Here is a 19,836-nt window from a genome sequence, read left to right as displayed (position 1 = left end):
TTTTTATAGTGCTTCACAGTTTGCAAAGTACTTTCCTCAAAATAACCCTGTGAGGTGTCAGTGCAGAGTTATCATCCTCATTTTACAGATAAGGAAACAGAGGCAGATAGAATTTAAGTGATTTGCCCAAGTAAAAGGCAGAGAGCCAAGACTTAACTCAGGCAGTTCTAACTTTAAACCACACTATAAAAGGAAATAGTCTCACAGAGGAGAGGAAGAAGATTTCAGTGGATAGAAAACTGGGGGGGGGGGTAGGGGGTAGGGAATGGTTTCATTCTTTTAAATAAGAAGAGCAAATGAGAAAAGGAACAATATGTAGCCACTACCAAATGGTTATGCAAGTAGAGAAGGGCCTTAACAGACCAGGATGTAATTGATGAACACAGTATGAACAGTCCGAGGTAGGCCCAGCTGCCCTGATGTCTGATCCTGCTGATAACAAATGCTAGCCAAGGTTTCAAATCCCCTGGCTTGGCAATGTCCTCCTGGTGTAGAACTTTCCAGTAAGAAGTCACAGTTAAATGCAGGTACATTTGAAACAAAACCCAGCACAACTACACTCTTGTGTGTTAGCTGTTGGTTGATTCTTTGGTTCATTAGTGTGGGGAAGTCTCAGGGATCAAACTCCTTCTACCAAGGCACATAGTAAGCTGCTTCAGGCACCTCCTAAACTGCCCAATTTTGGAACTTCTTTAATGATACATTCATTACTCCTTACTTTGTAAGTTTATTTGGTCATTCTTCTATGTCTTATTTTGACGACTTCATAGATAGTTACAACCAGTTTATTCCAGACTCACATGGCTAATTTCAACAGCTTATTTACAGCAGTCTACTAAAATGCCAAAGATGTAGTGAGTACTCTGTAAATGTTCTGAATTAAATTTAGTTGGAGCTATCTTTAAAAAATTGTTAAAAATTTATTTAAAACTTAGTAACCATCCACAAATATAATAAAATACTCAAATGTATTAGATAGCTGCAAGTAAACTGTTGAAATTAGCCATGTGACTGAGTCTAGAATAAACCATTTACTGTTAATCTGTGAAGACTTTAAAGTGAGGCATTAGAAGAATGAGCATTGTATGAGAGGATGAGGGTGGAGGGAAGTTCTGCTTTGATAATCTGACAGTTCAAAATGAACATCTCATTTCCTTTTATTCAATATTGTCTTCCTTTAACCAAATGTTTCCTTGATTTGCCACCCTTTCCAAATCAACTGGAGGGGCTGTTTAGAGCTGACTTGTCCTAAATATAACTAGAGCCAAACAAAGAGATCTCTGTCACTACCATGAGAAATGTGCAAGAGGACTGTTAATTGCCCCAAGCAGAGGGCTGAACTTCAGGGAATAGCCTAATTTAGGCTGGCGTCTGAACAATGGACAGAATGATTAGTAGCTGTGCTTCATCCTGCGGGGTGGGGGAGGTGCCTAAAGATTCACACATATTTGAAGGTTTTAGACAGTCCAATTAGACCAAATAACTGAACAGCAAATAAGGGAATCCACTTTCAGAATTCTGGTGTCTTCCACATCAATAACTGAAAGGAACAAAACAGGGTCCAGGGTAGCACTTAGTGAAAAAAGTTTCTTGAGGTGCCCCTCCACTGGGGAATGGTAACTAGATAGTGTAGTGGAAAGAGTCCTGGACTTAAGAGTCAGAAACATGTGAATTCAAATCTTCCCTCAGACTCTGGGCAAGTCACTTACTCTCAGCCTCAATTCCTTATTTGCCAAAAAAAAAAAAAAAAAAAAAGGACAGTAGCACTTACCTCACAGAGGTATTGTGAGGAGCAAATGAAATAATAAATACAAAGTACTATGTGAACTTTAAAGAATCACATAAATTCTATACTATACTCTAGTATTCTGCCATAAAAAATGATGAAAGGGGTGGATTCAGGGAAACCTGGAAAACTTGTATAAACTGACACAGTGAAGTGAGCAGAACCAGAAAAACAATGTATACAGTAACGACAATGTAAAGACCAAAATACTTTGAATAACTTCAGAATTCTGATCAATTATGAACCACAGTTCCAGTGGGCTGATGACGAACTATGCTAGCCCATCTCCTGACAGGCAGAGATACAGATGAGTCATACAACGGTGGACATGGCCAATTCAGAAATTTGTTTTGCTTGACTATGCATATTTATTACAAGGGGTTTTTTTTTCTCCTTTTAATCAATGGAGAGAAAATACATGCAAATGAATGAAAAAAATATTAAAGAAGATCTGACAAACCACATAAGCAACAGAGACAAGATATAGACATCGAGAGTCTGGTGACTTGATCAAGCCTGCAAGGAAAGGGAAAAACAGAGACTCAAGTTGTACTGGCAGAAATCTGTACTTTGGTAAACCACCATAATCAATCTCTTATCTGTTATATTGGTCTGAGTATTTAAAATACACCAGGGACAGGTACAAACTAACCCAAATGGACATGGCAACTCTTGGAGACTAGGTTAGAGTAGATGAGGATTTGTGCCCCCTTCAGAAGCCAGTGGGCCTCATCCAGATGCATAAAATCTCTATCACTTGTGTTGAAGTGCTCCCTCCTCTTTCCCATCACATTCTACATTGTATTTTATTTGTCTAAAGCAACTGAATATATGCTCCTTGCAAGTAGGGATTTAGGTCAGTTTTCATTCTGCCTCACATGTAACAGGCACTTAATAAATGATTACTGAATTTAATTGAATTGTTAGGGATCCCTCTATCAAGTCAGCCCCACCCTTACCTCAAAACTATATAAAGTCTATACCTGAGCACCTTCTAAGGAAAAGGATATGTCAAACTTATGTAACTGATAAGTAACTACTAGCTAGTTCCAAGGACAATCTTCCCAACTTCTGCTCCCAATCTTAAGCTCTAATTGTAATTAACAATATCACCCTCTCTTCTCTCTTTCTAGAAGGGGAGTAAAGATAAGCTTAACAGCATTTTCTTCAAAAAACAACAACCCTGATCACAATTGCTCTTCCAAAGTTTCCAGAAAAGGGGTCAAGATCATTCTCTTCACTTCAAAGTGGCGGGATTACAGCCACAGAAGGGTTAAGCAGCTCACATGAGGTCTTTCAGCACAACAGCAATACTGAAGTTACAAACGGAAGCAAGGTCTCCTCATTTAACTCTCCTCTCTTCAATAGGTCACATTCCCCTCAACTTCTGATAGCTATTTTGGAGAACTCACAATATATTTTAGCATCAAAGAAACAATATTACCTTCCAGTCTACTAAAAGCAGATGTAGTATGTATCAGACTCCACTGATAAGTTGTTTACATCTGCTCAACTGCTTTTGTTCTCCCCTCTTTTTTTTTTTCCCTTTTTTGTTACAAGGGATAGTTTGCTGCACAGGAGAAGAGGGGTGGATATACTTGGAAATGAAGCTGATATAAAAACAAATGTAAAATGTTAAAGCAAAAGGAAAGCAGATATATGACTGGTTGTAGGAGAGGAGTGTGTGTGTACGTGAGTATTTTGTACCTGTAATAAAACATGGGGCATTGTCACCTCCAATTCTGCCAAGATGTGGGCAGGGTCCTCACTGTCCTCATGGACCTCCAGGTCCTCCTCAGGAATGGTTTCCCACTTGCCTTGGTGGGAGACCAGACTGTGCACTAGTTCATACTGGCCAGGCAGCGCCAGGCTGACCCGAGTCTGATTCCCATTCGTGAAATGGAGGCGCCGTCTCTTACAGCTGTCCTCACTTCCCCCCTTGGTGGTGGGCAGTATCCGCTCCCCCAGTAACATGTTCAGCAGCTGGCACTTTGCATTACAGTCCTGGCCCAGGATGAAGATACAGGGAAGGCAGTTCACCATTAACTGGAGGTACTCTTCTTCATGGGGTGGGAAGGAAATGCAGCTTAGATGCCCTAGGAGTCAACAGGGAAAGAACATGGAGGGAGAAAGAAACAGAGATTCCGTTAGGATGCCAGAGTTTAAAACAAGAAACCACTCAGGAAAACAGCCTGGCCTATTAAAATAACTTTCAAAGCGATTCCATGAGCAATTCACAGGATTTTTATCCCAGATCATAATCTGTGATTTCTATCCAGGGTAAAGTAACATAAGCTAACCCACCTTTCTCTCGTCATACAGTTGGACAGTCTAGGACAGGAAGTCTGCCCCCAAAATTAACTCATAAACAAATACAGAGTCAACAGAACCCAACTTCTAAAGAAGACAGAGCTGGCTAGAACATGCAAACTCCCAAGTAGAATTCAAATCAAAAAATGGGAAGATCACCCACCTACCCAACAGGGAAAAAACCCAATGTATGTGTGTAATGCATATGCCCACATCTTTTATGAAATTCATTATTTTTTAAAAGTCTATGCTATTGTCACTATTTATATGATAGATCATATCTATGTATGCATGTAAATGCACAGGCTTGCAGTCCTATGCATTTAAATGAGGATAAATTTTAGTTAAAAACTAAGCTCTAGAGACTTTCCTGGTTCTCTTCCAGACACACAATGGCGGCAACCCAGCTGTTAGCCCCTTCTACAATCAGAAAGAGACCAATTAAAAATCAATACCAATTTCATGAGATTATATTGCCTCAGCTCAAGGCCTGTGAGACTCTGATTGAGAACAAGAGGGCAGTGGTCTGCAAAATAGAATCCAGCCAAATCTAGAAGATATGAATTTTCTCTCCAATCTCTTTAAAAACAACAGCTCTTCTTCTCTGTCACCCTTCTCTCTAAATAATCACTATTCCTCAAGATGGCTATTTTGCTTCCCAAATAGATTCAAACACCACAAGGGCAGAGGAAAAACCTTCCTAAAGCACCAAAGCAAGTTGAGGCCATTTTGTGAAAGCTAGCACAGGTAGCCTGCCTTTAGCCCTGGGTTGGACCTCCGCTTCTCGCCCTCTCCCCAATGCAATGCTGCCTCACAAGTTAGGCTGGTCAGGGCAAGGACCACCAGGCAAACTCAAACCTCCTTACCTTTAGATACACAAAAAGCAGAGTTCTAGAGATGCACTCATCCAAACTGAGACCCAGGGGTGGTGCTCGCTCACAGGGCACTCCATCTGGGAGTGTCAGGCCCATGCTGTCTGTTCACTTTGTACAGTGTAGTTGGAGGAAAGTCTGGCTCAGATAAGGTGTCACACTTCCAAATGAACCAGCCTGGCTCTGAAGTACTTTTGGCTGATCCCCACACCTCCTTCTCCCTCACATAATTCTACATCAATATGAGAAGCACAAAACCAAAGCTACGCCTTCAATAAATCTGCTCCCATCTTTGGCAGGAGAAGCCTCCCCATACTACTCCTTCAAGCCCCTTCCCTTCATTCTCATAAACACATCAACCTGATAGAATTTCATTAGCAAGCGTAGACATGAAAATGCCAGAGAAGAGCAGCTTGAATAAGAAAGTCAGGCATGCTCACTGCCCCACTGGAGATGAAAACTTCTGTGAAAGACAAAAACACATTTACTAATGCCTACTCTGCAAGGGGGGCAAAACACAACAACAAGCTATGGCCTCTCTCTTTAAAACTTGAGGGCAATGGACACAGGCCTACTTATTCTTGTATTCACTATGCAACTGAAGATGGGAGCTACTTGGGTCAGAAACTGCTTGTGGTGAGAAATAGTTTATACACAGCAAGATGGAGGAAGACATACTTTGAAGTGGCCAAATAGGCAGCAAAATCTAAAAGAGACAGTACTCCTAAACACATCTTTCATTTCAAAAATGAAGTATGAGTAATGCCAGAAAAATACCGACCCCTTACTTGTCTTGCAGAATTTTAAATTCAACAAAAGCCTCAATCTGAGCCACCAATAAGCCCATTAAGCTTCAGCACTCCCCCAATTCACCTAATCTTCCTTTCCCAGACCTCCTCTAATGGATAGCCTGTGTCTAGGCTTCTGACTCACACCTTAAGGGACTCTAATGAGAAACAGATGACCTACAACTTAAGATTCCATGTCCCAGTGCTGAAAAGCATAGGCTTAAAACTGAAATCTGTGATTGCTGAGTACTAGAATAAAGAACAGTTAAGAAACCAACTAAAACTATGCTACTGCTCAGGATCAGCAGGGAGAGGCCAAAAATTCTCTGAGGCGGTATCCAGGATAGGGGGAAGGCAGAAAAACACAGCCCATCTGCCAAAACCACAGGCACGCCCATTTTATTCATCTGGCCTAAACTATCATCCCAATTCCTGATACTGAAATATCTACTGTGAAGAAACACACTGAGGAATCAGACCAGAGAGCACTGATAAGGAAACTTCCATTTTTGTTTGTATTATTTCTTAATTTAGTGAGAGTTTTATAAGAAATAAGGGCATTTACTCCAGGAAGATGAGAGCATCTCAATAAGTTAGACCATAGCTAACTTGCTGAGTGACTTTCTCCCTGAGTATTTGATCCCTTTGCTTCTCCCATCTGGTCTTTTTAAAGTTTTTGACCATAAGAAATAAAGCAGACATGGAAATGGAGTTGCTCCTTAGGAGCTTCTGTGGTCAAAGGTCAAACAAAATAGAGATTTTTCACTATTGGTTTGAATGACTTCATAAGGTATCTAAAAATTTAGAATACTAAGGATCCTTTCAGACCCACTATAACTACAGACCAAAGGATTGCTGAATTAAATAAAGGAGTCTTTCTACTCATTAAAAAAAAAATAAAACTTCAGGCACAGTTTAAAATCTTCAGGCTGTCAGTGGGAGGGAAGAACAAAACCTGTTTCTGACCTGAAACAGCTGCTTTACAGACAGTTAAAGAACTTCCAAGTTAATCAGGTCTCCTTTATAATTAATACAACAGCATCTGCATATGGTACTGCCAGAAGGTAACAGCATGACTTCTTAGGGGCCAGTTAACACAGCCAACTCCCAAATGTTTTCCACCGACCTCCCCTGCTAGTGGAACAGAACTGTGGTCCTCCAAACAACAAAGTAAGAAGCTAAAAAAGCCCTCATCCCTGTCCCTCAGTCAAGTACTATAAATGAACCTCAAATTCTTCATGTACGAAATGAGAGAGGTAGACTAGATCTCAAAGTTTCCTTACGTTTGTAAAAGCTTAAAAGTCTCTGTCAAAGCAATTAAATTGTATCTCCAAAGAAGGCACACTGTTACCCATAGAGAGAAAAAAAAACAAAAATTCAGAGAGAAAAACCAGGGTTTAGACTGTCCCCTAGAGATAATAGTAACTAACATTATACAGTACTTTAATGTTTGTAAAGTACTTTACAAATATCTCATTTTATCTTCACAACAACTGTGACCAGTAGATGATGTTATCCCAATTTTACAGACGAGAAAACTGAGGCAGACAGCAATGTGGTGAGTGCCCCAGAGTGACCCAGCTAGTAAATATCTGAGGCTAGATCCGAATTCAGGATTTTCTAACTCCAAGTTCAGTGCTGCATCCACTAGGCAATCTAGGTGCCTTGACCTAATAGAGTGGTAGAATTGTAAGAACTGGATTTGAATCCTGCTTCCCGCTAGTTGTGACAAAAGGCATCACTTAAAACTGCTCTGAGCCTCCATTTCCTCATCTGTAAAATGGAGTTCATAGGATGAAAGATTTAGAGCTGAAAAGAACCTTAAAAATCCTCTGGTCTAACCTCATCTTTTTATAGATGAAGAAACCTAAGGCTGAAGGAAGTTAACTGACTTGGCCAAAGTCACTTGGTATTAAGAGGCAAAGCTGATATGTGAAACCAGGTCCTCTAACTTCATCTTTTTGCCCACTTAATACTCCTCATATTACTGTACAAAGCTGTTGTGAAGCTCAAAGAAAGCCATGATTGGGTCTGTTAGGAGAATTAAGGGAAAAGTAGAAAAGAGTATCTCCTTAAGGGAGCCCAAGGTCTCAATGTCAGCATGGAGGAGTAACAATCAATTCCATTCAATTCAAAGTCAGGTATCACACTAGGCTTCTGGGGGCAACAAAACAAATGAAACAGTCCTTGCCCTCAAACAGCTTATATTGTGCTAGGGAAAAACAACATTCAAAAATCTAAGCAAATAAAATACAAGATACAAAGTTCAATTCAAAGCCATGTCTCAGGATAGAGGAAAGCAGGGGGACAGAGAAGAGCACTAACGCTAGAAGATTCAGAAAATGTCTTCTATAGATGGTTCCTGGAGTCTGCACAGGTTTTACACACAACTCTACACAGGCTGCAGAAGTAACCAACAAAACTCCAATTCCCAATCTAGGGCCTCCAGCAATTTCAGACTTGAGAAGTTCCAGGGGCAGCTAGCTGGTGCAGTGGACAGAGCACCAGTGCAGGAGTCAGGGGTACCTGAGTTCAAATTTCACCTCAGACACTTGACACTCACTAGCTGTGTGACCTTGGGCAAGTCACTTAACCCCAGTTGCCTCATCCTGGGTCATCTCCAGTCATGCTGATGAATATCTGGTCACTAGATTCAGATGGCTCTGGAGGAGAAGTGAGGCTGGTGACCTGCATGGCCCTCACTCAAAACAAAGTCAAGTGCAAATCATGTCATTGTTTCTCTGATGGCATGGTCTTCTTCGGCAACAAAGGCCGAACACACACACTCACACACTCACACACACACACACACACACACACACACACACACACACACACACACACACGAAGTTCCCTCTGGACCAGAAGTAAAGTTGCCAAGAATCAACAGAAAAATGGGGCATAAAAGGGCCACAATCACCAAATGGTCAATATTTCATCACAACTTTGTGGTTGCAATGAAATGCCACCTTGATGCATTTCATATCAGTTCTCAGAGAATGTTACAAATTAAACTTCAAGTTAACATTTTCCTCTTAAAAACAAAAACAAAGAAACCATACTACTATCCTCCATGTGATAACTGGCAACCCATTACCATTAGGTTACTGATATAAGTCAGCAAATAAGCAGGAAAGAATCTGTATTGAGCAATTCTTATTGCACCCAAAGGTCTAAATCCGTGAGATGCTGGACCATGGGCAGAATACCTTGACTACATAGGATGGAACCTGCAACCTTGCCCTAAAAGGTAACATTTTCGAACCCACTACAACAAATCAGTTCTAGAATTTTCGCAAAAAAATTAGGTTGTGACGTTTTGTTTCTCGTGGACTAAGTCTGTCAAAAGAGAGGGAAAGGAAATACTTCAGGTAGGAAAAACACTCATACTACCCAGCAGCGTCTAAGTTACCATCATCATTCCTACCAAAAGCCACAAAATCCCCAGCAGCCAAGGCAGGCAGAAATCCTACTATCTAAGAAATGGTTCTTTATCATTTTCAAACAAGCCCTCTGAGCCTTGAATCACAGGGAAAGGAGCCAACTTTGAAGGACAAAAAGCCAGACCTAAGTTTAGATAACCTGATTTTTGGAAAGTTTAGGTTTTCAGAATCCACTCTGGATCAAGCAATACATGGTGTCGTGGGTTTTAGAAAGTGTTTTTTGTAGACCACAGTTTGAAATGAACCTACAGCAGGCAATGTTTGTGTTAGAGACACTTCTACCAATTACCTTTCTGAAGTCTAGCTTCTTTCAGTATCACTGTCCCCTAACAAAAAACACCTCTGCCTCACAGCAGAGGAACTGCCTAAACATCTGCTCTAGCAGTTACCCACAGCCACCTACCTGGAGCCAAGCGTTCACAGGCAAAAGGACACAAGGGGGTGTTCCACACACCCCAATTTTCTTCTTTGCTATACAGTGCTTATTCCAGTAGGGGTCAGGACAGCTTTCTGGCCCCCTTTCTGTGGGTACTGGGCTTCTAAGTTCATAAGAACTTTGTTTCTCCTCAACTTTTCCAATACTCACTGAAATGAGGAAGTCTGACTGCAGTGATATCTTCCTTTTTGGATCAGTACAACCCCTGTGAGGAAGAAAGACATTCTAAAGAACAAATGAGCACTACATATGTACACATGAAGCAGCTCTTTAAGTTGGCTTTCAAAGGGCAATTTTTATTAGCATCTGGGAGGAGCAGATACTTCCCAAGCTCCCTACCCTGTGGGAGTCATCTGAGTTCAGGAAAAATGCAAGCAACAGTCAATGGACAACAGCTTGAAGCTGGCTTTCAGGTGCTCCCTGTATGCTACTGCAGCAGATTCAGACTAAGGGGACCAAAAATGGCAGATGAGGAAGAGGCAGTGAGAGAAGCTATTCCCTTGAAATAAGCCAGGGAGGACCTGTGTGAAATATAGATAAGCCAGTTTCCCAAAGGTATCTCTCATCTAATAATTCAGAAGAATGGCCCAAAGGACCACTCAACAAAGTGCAGCAAAATCTGGGTCTCAGGAAAAGAATAAAAGAAGGAAGGTTATTAAACAGGAAAACTGCAGCATAACCCACCAAGGAAAGCAAACAAAAACCTAACTGTATCTATACCTTCAACATCCCCATAGAGCTAAGTTTCTACATCTTACCATCTAAGACCCTAAGACAGAGAGAATGAAAATAATCGACCTAAGGTCAGACTTGAAAATATAGATTCTCAGTTCAGCACCTGCTCATCGATGAGAGTAACCCCACACTTCAAGCACCAGTCTCCAAAATAAGGCAATGTTTTGTAACCAGAATAGGAGTATACTGTACGTTAGCAGGCAATAACTGGTAGAGACAGCTAGGTGCTGAGCCTAGAGTTAGAAAGACCTGAATTTAAATATGACCTTAGGAACTTACTAGCTGGGCAAGTTGTTCAACCTCTATTTGCCTCTGTTTCCTCATCTGTATAATGGGGATAATACCATCTTTTTCATTCAGGTTTTTGTGAGGATAAAAAGATATAATATTTGTAAAATGCCCTGCAAACCTTAAAGCATTATATGAAAGCTGGCTACTATATAACTAAACAGCAGATGTTCAGTGATGCAAAGCACCCTGAACTGGTTTATAGGTATTCTCACAGAATCAGAAGCAGAATAAATCTTCCAGGCCCAGAGAAACCCCTGCCTCCTCCAAAGTAGTGCAGGGCTGCTCCTTGTCATACACCACCCAGGCTACTTCTATGCTTCAGGCACCTTCCATTTCCCTTCCCACACCAACACAGTAAGGGCCAACAGAGAAGGCCAGTTGTTGGTACAGCAGCAGCTGAAGTAGGTTCCCCCAGGGGTTTCCTGTGTATAAAACACATTGGTGTCTCAGAACAATTTTCTCACATTACTTAACTTTGGCACATCAATGAACAGGAAAGACTGATTTTTCTCACTTTTTCCTGCTTATTCCTTTTTAAGCATCCTATTCTTTGGGGTTAAAGCCAGAACCAAAGTTGTATGGAATATTCTTGAAAAGAAATAAATCCCACACTGATTTATTCCAAATCCCTCTAACATTGACAGAGAAAAAGCTTATACTTGTACACCAGCTGCTTCTCTGACACAGACTTAGTTTCTTTTCTAAAAGGCTTGGTCTGATAAGCAAAGTCACAGCGACTATGAATGCATAGCTCATTCCTCATTAGGCAGCAGGGGATGAAAAAGGAGATTAATCTCAAACCAGTCTAGCCTGCATGGACACAAAAGCTCTTGGTCTTAGGAAGCTTAAGTTATCTTCTGATCCTTTTCAAATATGAGGAATAGGAGATAAAATTCTATTTTTAAAAGTGAATTTTTCAAAAGGAATCTAAGGTGCTTTTATAAATGTGTTAACTGGACTAGACATCATCATTCAATCCAGATGTTACATTATTAATACAGATAAATTAAAAGAGAAAAAAATCCTAAAGCCCTATCTACTGTCTATCCTCCTATCACAATGAAACTACCCCCAAGAATGGAGGCTAGTACAGGACTCCTCTCCAGGCACCTGCCACATAAAGTAAGGTTTGGGATGGGTCAGCATAGAGGCCATAGAGGACATCCAATTGGCCCACAAAGCCTGCAGAAGGGCAGAGTAGGGAACAGACCTGTGATTTCACTGGTAAAGAACTCCCTCTCTCAATGTACATCAGCAGTTTCCTTGAAACTTATATAATTTAAGAGTTAGTTGCCTCGAGCCCTGGGTCAGTTGAAAATGACAGAAAAATACACAACATTTTAAAATGAGTACTCCAACTTATAGGAAGAAAAATTAACTTTTAGGAAGTTCTTATAATATGATAAAACTCAATTTTAGGATTGAAAGGGATCTCATAAGTCATAGGCCAATACATGCCTGGAAAGAATCCTTACTATAACAAACCCAACACATAAATGGTTGTCCAGCTTCTGCTTGAAGACATCCACAATGAGAGGAAACTAACTTTCTCCTGAGGCTGTCCTCTCTACAATGGGGCAGCTCTAAATGTGAGCAAGGTTTTCCTGACTCCAAGTTTAAATTAAGCTCTTTGCAATTTCCACCCAATGTTCCTGGTTTTGCCTCCTGAAACCAAGTAGAACAAGTCTAATCCATCTTCCTTTCAAATAACTGGAAAGCCACCATATGCCCAAGTCTTCTCTTCCCTAAGGCTAAAAATCCTCAGTTCTTCAACCAATCCTCTTATGATAGAGAAGCAAACAAGCATTTATTGAGCAGCTACTCTGTGTCAAGACTGTGCTAAGAGCAGGGACCATCTCTTTCAGGGGTGGGGAACCTGCTCTAGTCTCAAAGAATTTAATGGAGGGGAAAACAACTACATACAAACAAGATGTAGATAGCTTAAATTGGAGATAATCTGAGAAGGAACACACTGGCATTAAGAGAAACAAAGTAAAGGTCTCATGTAGAAAGTGGAATTTTAGCTGAGATTTGAAGGAAGCCACGGAAGCCAGAAGGCAAAGATGAGGAAGGAGAAAATGCCAGGCATGGAGGACAGCCAGCGAAAATGCCCAGAGTTAAGAAATGGAGTGTCATGATCAAGCAATGTCAAGGAGGCCACTATCACTGGAGCATAATAATAGAACATGGAAGGGAGTGAAGTATAAGGAGACTGGAAAGGTAGGAACTAGCCAGGTTATGAAGAGTTTTAAAATTCAAACAGATTATTTACTATTTGATCCTGGATGTAACAAGGAACCACTGTGGTTCCTTATTTCAGTCAACCCAATTGTATTGGGGGGCGGGGAATGATGTGGTCAGATCTTGCTTTAAGAAAATCACTTAGTTAAGGGGAAGATGGCCTGAAATAAAGGAAGATTTGTGGAAGCAGACCCACTAGAAGGCTATTGCAATAGTCCAGATGTGAGGTGATAAGGACCTGTTCTAGGGTATGGCAGTGTCAGAGGAGAGGAAAAGCTGTATACAAAAGATGTTACTCAGCAACACTGTGAAGATGACCAAATATGATAGACTTAGCTCTTCTTGGCAATGCAATGATCTAAGACAATTCCAAAAGACTCATGATGGAAAATGCTATCCACATCCAGAGAAAGAACTATGGAATCTGCATGCAAAAAGAAGCAGACTATTTTTCTTTTTTTTTTTTGTTTTGTTTTTTCTATCTCATGGTTTTTCCCTTTGATTCTAATTCTTCTTTACAACATGACTAATGTAGAAATATGTTTAATATGATTGTACATGTATGGCCTATATTAGATGGTATGCTGTTTTGGGAAGAGGGGGAAGGGAAAGAGGGGGAGAAATTTTAAAACTAAAAACCTTATAAAAGTGAATGTTGAAAACAAAAAATAAATAAATATTTGAAAGAAAAAAAGATGTTACAAGCTAGGATCTATAGGATATGGCAACTGATCAGATCTGGGGGAAGGGAAAGTGAGAGAGGTTGAGGAGTTGAGGATTATTACCTAGGTTTCAAGCCTGGATGACATAGATCAGTGGTACCCTCAAGAATTATAGAAAAGTTAGAAAGCGGGGAAGGTTCAGAAGAAAGATGAGTTTGTTTTTGGACATATTAAGTTTAAGATGTATATAGGACCTTCAGTCCAAGATGTCTGAAACACAGTTGGAGATGTCAGACTAGAGGTCAGGAGACAGGTTAGGGCTGGATAAACAGATCTAAGCATTATTTGAATAGAGATTATAACTGAATCCATGGCAGCTGATGAGGATCCTCAAGTAAAAATAGTGTGGGGGAGAAGAGAGCTCAGAACAGAATCTTGAGTGGTTAGTGATAGAACCCAAATGAAGATCCAGCAAAGGAGACTGAGGAGTAGTCAGACAGATAGAAGGATGGCTGCCCTTCTCTGGATTCTCTTCAGTTTGTTGATGTCCCTTACTAAACTAAGGCATTTAAACTGAATACAACATCCTCTTGTCTTCTAACCAGGCCAGAGTGCACACACCCCTTTATCATGGAAGCTACACCTTGATTAATGCAGTCCAAAACTTCATTATAAGGGGGGTGGAGCCAAAATGGCAGAGTAAAAAGACACACATACTCTAGCTCTTCCCCCACAGCCCATAAAATACCTGTAAAAAATGACTCTCAACAAATTCTAGAGCAGCAGAAGCCACAGAATGACAGAGTGAAAGAGATTTCCAGCCAAAGGTAACCTGGAAGGCCAACAGGAAAGGTCTATCTCACAAGACACCAAGCAGAGCCCAGCCCTTGCTGGCACCAGAAAGAACAGCACTGGAACAGGCCTCCGGGGCAGAATTTCCAGCAGTAGCAGAGGGTCTCAGACCCCTCAAGCAACAAGCGCCAAAGAAAGCTTCAAAGGTCAGTGAGAGGGCTTTCCCAACTAGGGAAGAGGGGAGCAAGGTCCTCCCCTAGCACCAGCCCCATTCATCAGTGGCAGTAATGCGGAGGTACCCATTTGTGAAGCACTCTGCCTAAAGTCCCTGGAGGAATTGAGCAGCTGATCTGATTCTCAACCCTAAGCATGTTCCTGGGGTGAGGAAGAGCACTAGAACCCTCCTCCTAACAAAGGATTGAGAAGTCAAGTAAATGGCTGGGAAAATGCCCAATAAAGAGAAAAAAAAATAAGACCACAGAAGGTTACTTTCTTGATGAACAGGTATTTCCTTTCATCCTTTCAGATGAGGAAGAACAATGCATACTGTCAGAGGAAGTCAGGCTTCTGCATCCAGTATCTCCAAAATAAATATGCAATCTCAGGCCATGGAAGAGCTTGAAAAGTAAGTCAACAGCTTGCTAAAGGAGACCCAAAAAAATGCTGAAGAAAATAACACCTTGAAAAATAGGCTAACTCAATTGGAAAAAGAGGTTCAAAAAGCCAATGAGGAGAAGACTTTAAAAAGCAGAATTAATCAAAGGGAAAAGGAGGTTCAAAAGCTTACTGAAGAAAACAGTTCTTTAAAAATGAGAGTAGAACAGGTGACTTTATGAGAAATCAAGAAATTACAAAACAAAACCAAAAGAATGAAAAAATAGAAGATAATGTGAAATATCTCATTGGAAAAACAACTGACCTGGAAAATAGATCCAGGAGAGACAATTTAAAAATTATGAGACTGCCTAAAAGCCATGATCAGAAAAAGAGCCTAGACATCATCTTTCATGAAATTATCAAGGAAAACTACCCTGAAAGAATCCACTGATCACCTACTAAAAGAGACCCAAAAAGAGAAACTCCAAGTAGTCAAATTTCAGAGTTCCCAGGTCAAGGAGAAAATACTGCAAGCAGCTAGAAAGAAACAATTCAAGTATTGTGGAAATACAATCAGAATAACATAGGATCTGGCAGCTTCTACATTAAGGGATCGAAGGGCATGGAAGAGGATATTCCAGAAGTCAAAGGAACTGGGATTAAACCCAAAAATCACCTACCCAGCAAAACTGAGTATAATACTTCAGGGGAAAAAAATGGTCATTCAATGATATAGAGAACTTTCAAGCATTCTTGATGAAAAGCCCAGAACTGAATAGAAAATTTGACTTTCAAACACAAGAATCAAGAGAAGCATGAAAAAGTAAACAGGAAAGAGAAATCATAAAGGACTTTCTAAAGCTGAACTGTTTACATTCCTACATGGAAAGATAATATTTGTAACTCTTGAGACTTTTCTCAGTATTTGCATAGGTGGAGGGAGTATGCACGCACGCACACACACACACACACACACACACACACATACATACACACATATTGACAGAGAGTACAGGTCGAGTTGAATCATAAGAGATGACATCTATAAAAAAATAAAATAAAAATTAAGGGGTGAGGGAGGAAAATACTAGGAAGAGAAAGGGAGAAATGGAATGGGGCAAACTATCACTCACAAAAGAGATAAGAAAAATCTTTTTCAATGGAGGAGAAAAGGGAGGAAGTGAGAGGGGAAAAGTGCTTACTCTCTTCACATATGGCTTAAGGAGGGAATAACATGCTCACTCAATTTGGTATGAAAATCTGTCTTACACTACAGGAAAGTAGGGGAGAAGGGGACAAGTGGGGTGAGGGGGATGATAGAAGGGAGGGCAAATGGGAGAAGGGAGTAATTAGAAGTAAACACTTCTGGGAAGGGACAAGGTCAAATGAGAGAATAGAATAAATGCGGGACAGGGTAGTAGGGAGGGAAATATAGTTAGTCTTACACAACATGACTAATATGGAAGTCTTTAGCAAAACTACACATATATAGCGTATATTGAATTGCTTGCCTTCTTAGTGGGGATGGGTGGGGAGGGAGGAAGAGAGAGAAGTTGGAACTTAAGGTTCAAAGAACAAATGTTGAGAATTGCCTTTGCATGCAAATGGGAAATAAGAAATACAGGTAATGGGGTATAGAAATCTATCTTGCCCTACAAGGGAATAAGGGACTTATCTGAAATGACAAGTTCTTGATAAAACAGTGTTGGCTCTTTCTAGTCACTCCTTCCATTCCTAGATGTTTACCTACCATCTTTATCATGGTATGTCACATAATTTTGCCAGGAATCAAAGTCAGAATCGCTGGCTTAAGAGTTTGTAGAACAATATTTGTAAAGCACTTTTTAATAAGGGATAAGGGAAGGGTGGTGTGTGATAAAAGGGAGGGCACATTGAGGGAAGGAGTAATCAGAATGCAAGGTGTTATGGGGTGAGGAGAGGGGAGAGATGGGGAGAAAAACTGGAACTCAAAATTTTGTGGAAATGAATGTCGAAATCTAAAAATAAATAAATAACACTAAAAAAAAAAAAAACTTCATTATAAGAACTCACAATGGTAACTCCTGAGTCTTCATACCCTGAACAACTCTTCTTCAGAATTCTGTAGCATCATCTGGCCCTTAGGGAGCTTTTTTCTGTAAATTTGACTTTATAGGACTAGCTGAAGGTTATCATGCATTAGATATAGCTGATCTTCTACATCCTCCACTCAGAGTAGATTTCTAGAACCCCTCTTGTATTAGAACCAAACTCTAAATTTGGAAAGATATGGCAGATAACCTCAGGATGACTGCAGTCTAGACTAAAACCAGACAGAACTCAGAAAAAGGAAGGAATGGATCAAAGATATGCCACACCATGTCCAATTCCCCTCTATAAAGCATCTCTTTAATGGACTTTCTATTCCTGGGAAAAATAGAACACCCCCTGCCACAGTGGTCAACAGAACGAAGAGACAGTGAAGATCAATCAGAAGGTCTAGCCTTCTTTAATCTTAATTTGGTAAAAAAAAAAAAAAAAAAAAAAAAAGTTACTCACTTTATAACCTCATGTTAGCATCTCTGTGAATAAGCTGCGTCACATATAGGCTTGTAGAAACCTGACAAAATATTTCTGAATAATAATCTTCCTGTGCAGATACTATAGTTGAGCAATACAAACAAAAACATTATGATTCCTCTGTCTTGGAATGGGTAAGGTTAATAACATGGCAGGTAGCACTTCCAAATCAGTTGTCATCCATGTCTTTTCATTCCTTATGGTCTTCCTCATAGTGAGCCATCATTACCATGTGACTGTGGACAGATCACCTCAACTCCCTGGGCCTCTATTTCCTCATTTGTAAAATAAGGAACTTCAACTGGATGACCACTAATCTCTAAATTTATGGCCCTACATCAATTTTGAGGAATGGCTAAACAAGTTGTGGTATATGATTGTGAGGTAACACTATTGCACATTAAGAAATGATGAGAAGGATTTCAGAAAAATCTGGAATGACTTACACGAATTGATGCTAAGTGAAGTCAGCAGAAACCAGGAGAAGAACATCATACACAGCAACAACTACGTTGTGTGGACTAACTGATAGACTTTGTTCTTCTCAGCAATACAATGATGCAAGACAATTTCACAAGATTCACGATGAAAAACTATGGAGTCTGACTTCAGATCAAAGCATACTATTTTCACTTTTGGGGGGGGGTTGTTTTTTCTTTCGTGTGGTTTATCCCTTTTGTTCTGATTCTTTTACAACATGACTAATGTGGAAATGTTTAATATGATTGTACATGTATAACCTATATCAAGTTACTTGCTGTCTTGGGGAGAAGGGAGTGAGAAAAATTTGGAATTCAAAATTTTATAAAAATGAATGTTGAAAACTATCTTTCCTTTGAATTGGAAAAAAATGCTATTTAATAAATAAACAAATTTATAGACCTACAGTAATTCAGGAAGTAACAAGTCCTCTGTAACTGGAGGTGCTTAGGCAAAGAATGGAAAACCACTTGTTGCAGATCCTGCAGAACAGGCTAATGCTTCAGGGAACAGGTAGGCTAGATGATTTCTCAAAGATCCTGGCTTCTTAGAGATTTTCTCATCACAACACTGCTACATCTAGAGAAGATAACCCAAGTATGGAGTCTTCCCTCCTGCTAACAAGCATCCTAATGGTTGTATGTGGGCAGCTAGGTGGTGCAGTGGATGGCACACCAGTGCAGGAGTCAGGAGGACCTGAGTTCAAATCTCACCTCAGACACTTGACACTCACTGGTTGTGTGACCTCGGGCAAGTCACAACCCCAGTTGCCTCATCCTGGGTCATCTCCAGTCATCCTGATGAATATCTGGTCACTGGATTCAGATGGCTCTGGAGGAGAAGTGAGGCTGGTGACCTACTCAGCCCTCCCTCACTCAAAACAAAGTCAAGTGCAAGTCATGTCATTATTTCTCTGCAGGCATGGTCTTCGGCAACAAAGGATGAACACACACATAATGGTTGCATACAACAGGGGCCTCCACTTTCTCTCCTCCCACCCTCTTTTTAATCCTATACAATCTGACTTCCAAACCTATCCTTCCACCCAAACTGCTCTCTCCAAAGTTACCAGTAATCTTTTAGCTGCCAAATCCATTAGCCTTTTCTCCATCCTCATTCTCCTTGATCTCTCTGAAGCCTCTGACACTGCTAACCACTTTCTCCTCCTTGAAACATTCCTTTCTAGTTTTTTGGGAAACCATTCTCTCCTGGTTCTCCTCCTACTTATATGACTAATCCTTCTCTGTCTCCTTTGCTGGATCCTCCTCCAGATCACACCTCTAACAAAGGCATCCTTCAGTTCTATCCTGGGCCCTCTTATCTTCTGCCGCTATACTGCTTCACCTGGTGATCTCATCAGCTTACATAGATTTAATTACCTATGATAATGATTCTCAAATCTATCATTCTCACCCTCATCTTTCTGTTAATATCCAGTCTCACATCTCCAAGTATCACTTAGACATCTTGAACTGAACGTCCAGTTCACAGCTAAAACTCAACATGTCCCAAACAAAACTTATTATCTTTCCCCCATCTCCCACCTTCCCTATTACCATCCTCCCCTAGTCCCTCAGGCTTGCAACCTAGAAATCATCCTGGATTCCACACTATCTCTTACCTCCACCCCTATATTCAAGCTATTGCCAAGGCCTGTCTATTTCATCTTTGCAGCGTCTCTCAGATATGCCTCTTTCTCTCCTCTGATACTGCTGAGGCTCCAGTACAGGTCCTCATTCCCTCACATCTTGATTATGACAAGAGCATGCTGGTGGATCTGCCTGCCTCAAGTCTCTCCTCACTCCAATCCATTCGATAGCCACTAAAGTGGTTTTCCTAAAAAG

General features: G+C 40.6%; 1 protein-coding gene across 3 annotated transcripts in view; it reads right to left on the bottom strand.

The window, feature by feature from the left end:
• Positions 1-19,836, bottom strand: part of DSTYK (dual serine/threonine and tyrosine protein kinase) — a 57,706-nt gene that overhangs the window by 24,647 nt on the left and 13,223 nt on the right. For 2 of the 3 annotated variants that reach the window (XM_072648060.1, XM_072648059.1), the window contains exon 2: positions 3,494-3,882. In XM_072648060.1, the coding sequence (XP_072504161.1) occupies positions 3,494-3,882 (389 nt within the window). Of the gene's footprint in view, positions 1-3,493; positions 3,883-4,962; positions 13,338-19,836 lie in introns of those variants that run through there. The other variant, XM_072648061.1, reaches the window with a different exon arrangement.

Source organism: Notamacropus eugenii, chromosome 2, assembly GCF_028372415.1.
Source record: "Notamacropus eugenii isolate mMacEug1 chromosome 2, mMacEug1.pri_v2, whole genome shotgun sequence".
In the NCBI taxonomy this organism is placed as follows: Eukaryota; Metazoa; Chordata; class Mammalia; order Diprotodontia; family Macropodidae; genus Notamacropus; species Notamacropus eugenii.
The sequence above is the reverse complement of the archived record's forward strand: the minus strand, read 5'-3'. Positions and strand labels throughout refer to the sequence as shown.